This window comes from Ixodes scapularis, unplaced genomic scaffold, assembly GCF_016920785.2.
Source record: "Ixodes scapularis isolate PalLabHiFi unplaced genomic scaffold, ASM1692078v2 PGA_scaffold0__279_contigs__length_252992795, whole genome shotgun sequence".
NCBI classification, from domain to species: Eukaryota; Metazoa; Arthropoda; class Arachnida; order Ixodida; family Ixodidae; genus Ixodes; species Ixodes scapularis.
The window spans coordinates 241750120-241755162 of NW_024609835.1; the positions used below are offsets into that span (position 1 = coordinate 241750120).

General features: G+C 51.8%; 1 protein-coding gene across 1 annotated transcript; it reads left to right on the plus strand.

Moving 5' to 3' along the window:
- Positions 1–618: 618 nt before the first annotated feature.
- LOC120845283 lies at positions 619–2680 on the plus strand (the record flags this gene model as incomplete). Its single annotated transcript, XM_042291063.1, has 1 exon — positions 619–2680. A coding segment is annotated over one exon (1743 nt), but the record flags the coding sequence as incomplete, so codon positions are not given.
- Between the last annotated feature and the right edge of the window lie 2363 nt (positions 2681–5043).

Consider the following 5043-nt stretch of genomic DNA (forward strand, 5'->3'; position numbering starts at 1 on the left):
CCACTGAACCCCTGGGTTCTTCACTTCGGTGAATGGACGTCGTCTCGAGCCAGGAAGCTTCCGGACGTGCGGCCTAAACCCCGCCTCGAACAACTGGTTGGCAGCGGTTGGGATCGGACCATGCGACATCGTGCTACATCTGTGGGTGAGCGTTTGGACTTTGCTTTGAGATTCGCCAGGCTTCAGATTATGGGTAATTAATTTTGAACTGCTGGGAATCCTTAGTGTTTGACTCGTGCGCTAGGTTTTTGTAGAACCTCGCGACAAGTTTTAGAACAAAGCCAAAGCTAAAAAGCAGCGATCATGGATCTAATGAGGTTACTGAGAACAGATTTACTCTGTTTATGTGAAGAATTGGGTGTGGAGGTGGAGCAAAAGATGAAGAAATCTGAGATCAGTAAAGCAATTTCAGTGAGCGCGGAAGCAGAGGATATTAAAATTGCGTGGGAATTACTTCAGAACGCTAAAAGTGAGGCTGCAGCAAGAGAGGAACGAGCGCAGGCTGCAGCAAGAGAGGAACGAGCGCAGGCTGCAGCAAGAGAGGAACGAGCGCAGGCTGCAGCGAAAGAGGAACGAGAACAGGAGCAGGCTGCAGCAAGAGAGGAACGAGCGCTAAAAAGGCTAGAGCTCGAAATTGAACAACAGCGATTAAACTCGCAGAACAGTAGAGTTGGGGCTCCTGTACGAGCAAGTGAGGCCGAGTCGTATCAAATGAAGAAGCTCCTGCAGCCGTTTAAAGTTGGGGAAGACGTGGGCCTATTCTTAGTTAACTTTGAGAGGACATGTGAGAAGTTGAGCTTCGCCCCAGAAACGTGGCCGCAACGGCTTTTGACTTTGTTGCCCTGTGAGGCTGCAGAGGTTGTCGCGCGCCTTAGTACTATAGACGCGGACGACTACGACAAGGTGAAGTCGAGCCTTTTGAAGCGGTATCGCCTTTCTGCCGAGGCGTTCCGTCAAAGGTTTAGAAACGCATCCAAAAAGAGCAGCGAGGGCTACTCGGAATTCGCGTACGCGCTTAAAACCAACTTGATAGAATGGTTGAAGAGCGAGGAAGTGTACGAAAGCCGCGACAAGGTAGTCGAGTGTGTGTGCCTCGAACAGTTCTTTCGTAGCATTCCGCAGTCAGTCAAGCTCTGGGTGCAGGATAGGGTGGGAGTCGACTCTGTCGAAAGGGCCGCTGAGCTAGCCGAAGAGTACGCAACGCGTAGAAAGCTGAGCGGAGAGGAAAGCGAACCCGGCCGGAGCGATCAGCGCAAGCCCTTCCAACAGGGAAACGGCTCGCGAGAAAAAAGGCCCGAGAAGCCAGAAACAGGACAAAAGGTCCCAGAAAAGAGCGGAGATCCCTCGAACGGAGATCCCTCGAACGAAGACGAGGCACGGAAAAGCCAAAAAGGGCAGTTCGAGGCAAGGAAGCCGTTCCTGTGCTACAACTGTCAGGAGCCGGGACACACAGCGGCCAGGTGTAACAAACCGCGGGTTGTGTTCTCGTACGTGAGCGGTAGTGACAGGGACCTGGAGCTTCTTCGTCCCTATCTTCACGAGCTCCAGGTAAACGGAAAGCCGTGCAGGGTGCTTCGTGACAGTGCAGCGACGATGGACGTTGTTCATCCGTCGTATGTAACGACATCCGACTTTACTGGAAAGGTAGTTTGGATCAAGCAGCTGCTCGAGAAGCACAGTGTCTGTCTGCCTATGGCGAGAGTAAGGATAACTGGCCCGTTCGGAGAGCTAGTGACAGAGGCGGCTGTCTCGCAAACAGTCCCGTTGGAGTATCCCTATTTGTTTTCTAACCGGTCAGATTTCCTGCTGCGCGAAAGGGGTCAACAACTGGGAGAAGGACTCGTTCAGTCGTGTACGAGGTCCAAATCGCGTCAGCTCGCCCCTTTGTTAACGAGTGATCCAGAGCGAAAGACAGCTGACGGGGAGCAAGCACTCCCAGAGTTGGAGGCAGAGAAACGGGATGAGGGGGTCCGGGTTGTAGAACAGCCCGACCTCGTAGCACTAGAAAGCGTTCGCCGTCCCAACGCGCCGGCGAAAAAGGCGGAAAAAGACGGGATCATTAAAGGATCTCTCGTAGCTCCGGCGTCACATAACTTTGGTCCTCTGTTACGAGTAGACAGAGTGTCTCTGACAGTAGAGCAGAAGAGCGACCCTAGTGTGTCAGGGTTTCGCGGTACAGCTCAGGAGATTGCTAGGACCAATGTGACGGGGCATGAAAAAGGCGGATTGTTTTATCGGCGCTATAAGGACCGCATTTTCACGTCTAGAAATCACGTGAAAATCGATCACTATGACTTCAGCGTAAGGAAGAGGAAAGGCAAATTTAACAGCAATGCCGATGGGTTGAGCAGATTTTTCTGATATCACCAAAAAGAGTAGGGATGATCTCAGGTTTTCGTCATCCACGGGAATGAGGATCGAAGTAGGGGGCACTTCGTTAAAACCCCAAAATGACCTCACAAATTGCGAAGAGTTTTTGTCTTTTTGTATTTTGTTCATAGTGACCTCGTTGGAAAAATGAGTTTTGCTTTGGCGACAGCGGGTCTCGATACCCGAAGTTGTCCTAAAATTTTATATTGCATTGTTTTGGCAAATTTTGGTAATCCGTAATCCAGTCTGGCGGGTCTCTGGCGGATTCCGAGCGTTTGACTGCGGTGTGGCGTGGTGTTGTGGGGGACGTTTCCGCTAATGCCTCCGTTGTGAGAGGTTTGGGAGTTTGCTTAGTGCTTGCAGCATCTTCTCAAGGCCTACTCCAAGCCCACCTCTTCAGGCCAGCGATAGTACCACCGGCCATTCGAGGTTTCCCTGGCCCCGGAGGGGCTGTTAAGAATGGAACCTTCGGCGACCTTCTTCCGAGTTTCAACGCTGCGGAAACGAGTCAAGACGAGTCCGGGACCGTCGCCCGCTTGTCGGGACCGTCGCCCGCTTGTCGGGGCCTGCGCGAAACCAGTCCCGACGAGTCCGGGACCGTCGCCTGCGTGACGGGGCCTGCGGCAACAAGTCTCAACGCGCCCGTGACGTTAGCGGGACGTGGGTGTGTGTGTGCGTGGTGGTTGGTGCGCTCGGGAAAGGGAGAGAGGCATGGCCTAACTGCTGAGACCTTTGGCTACGTCACACTGGACGACGGGTTGCTGCATCGCACGGGCTGCCCTGGCAAGGAGTGAGGGAGAAACGGACCCTATATAAGGCGGAGCGCGAGGCTGCTCCGTTGTTCTCTCGGATTTGACGACTGTATCGCTACCATGTAATTAAACTGTTCGTTACGTTACCAAGTCTCCCACCTCCACTGAACCCCTGGGTTCTTCACTTCGGGGAATGGACGTCGTCTCGAGCCAGGAAGCTTCCGGACGTGCGGCCTAAACCCCGCCTCGAACACTGTATAAGCCTTCAGGCAAGTTTCAAGTGCTTGCAGGAGGATGGCAATAATAACAAAATAGGTGTCAAAACAAAATTGTTCCGACGGATTTTGATGTTTTCCTGTGCGCTTGAACAATCAGCTGGGTTGACGTAGAATGCCCATCGCTTTCCGCTTTTTTAGAGTGCAGCTCTTAGGCGCCCGTTCCCGCGTTTCACGGCGTCGGCGTCGTCGTAGCCGCCCCGCTAAATTTAGCGGGAAACTGATTTGGTGTCGAGGTCAAGTGACGTCAATTTTCCTGCTAAATCTAGCGGAGAAACTGAATTTGTTCACGGTGACGTCACACAAAGTCATGGGACGTCATTTTCCCCGCTAAATTTAGAGCAAAAACTGAATTCGCGTCAATATCCCCGCTGAACTTAGCGGGGGACAAAAATTTTTGATGAATCAATTTGGCAGCGGCAGCGGCTCGTGGCACAGCGCTTACGATTTCATCTGACCTTTACAGTGACTGTGCTACAAACAGCTCGTCGTCGAGGCGGCTTCGCCGAGTCATCAAGCCCACGTACCAGGAGGAGCTGCAAACACGCTGCACGAGTTGCCAGACCACAAGGACTAGCAGCTATAAAAGCAAGACCAGCGACTCTGCAGGACAATTTGGCAGCGGCAGCGGCTCGTGGCACAGCGCTTACGATTTCATCTGACCTTTACAGTGACTGTGCTACAAACAGCTCGTCGTCGAGGCGGCTTCGCCGAGTCATCAAGCCCACGTACCAGGAGGAGCTGCAAACACGCTGCACGAGTTGCCAGACCACAAGGACTAGCAGCTATAAAATCAAGACCAGCGACTCTGCAGGACAATTTGGCAGCGGCAGCGGCTCGTGGCACAGCGCTTACGATTTCATCTGACCTTTACAGGTTAGTGTGGGATCTGGGCCAATTATTGTTTATTTACGCCGCTGCTGCTGCCAAGCAAACTTCTTTGATTTGTTGATGTGCTAGAATGCCTCTAGATTCGATCTGCATTGTATGTAAAGAGGTGTTATCCGACGTAGAAGTTTCTATTACGTGCTGTGAATGTGACTCTTTTTACCATCTTGGTGCGTGCTCAGGTGTCACAGCCGTAGCCTTCAAGTCTAAAAACGCAAGCGCGTGGAAAAGTTGGCAATGTTCTACTTGCCAGAGAGTAAAACAAAGAGGAGGCCCATCCGGTAGGAAGGGGGAAGTGGTCGACATGCCTACACTATTGGTAACCATCAACGCCAAACTAGACAGTCTAATGAGTCTAAAAGAAACCGTGACCGGAATCGAAACGTCATGCAGATGCTATCTGATAAGTATGATAAGATTCTCGAGCATATTAACCATCAGGACAATGAAACAAAGGCAGTGAAAAAGCGTCTTGAAGCTCTTGAACGACTAAAAACCGGCGAGGAAATTGAACAGTTAAAACGCGATCTAAGCGATATGGAATGGCGCAGTAGGCGACCCAACCTCGAAATCTACGGGATCCCTGTAGCTAAAGAAGAGAACCTCTTGGTTCGTGTTAATGAAATTGGAGCAAGACTAAACCTTCCAGAACTGACTGACGGCGATATCGTAAATATGCACAGGCTCCCGGCAAAGCAAGATAGAAATCCAGGCGTAATTGTGCGTTTCGCACAGCAGACCACTCGCGACCGGTGGCT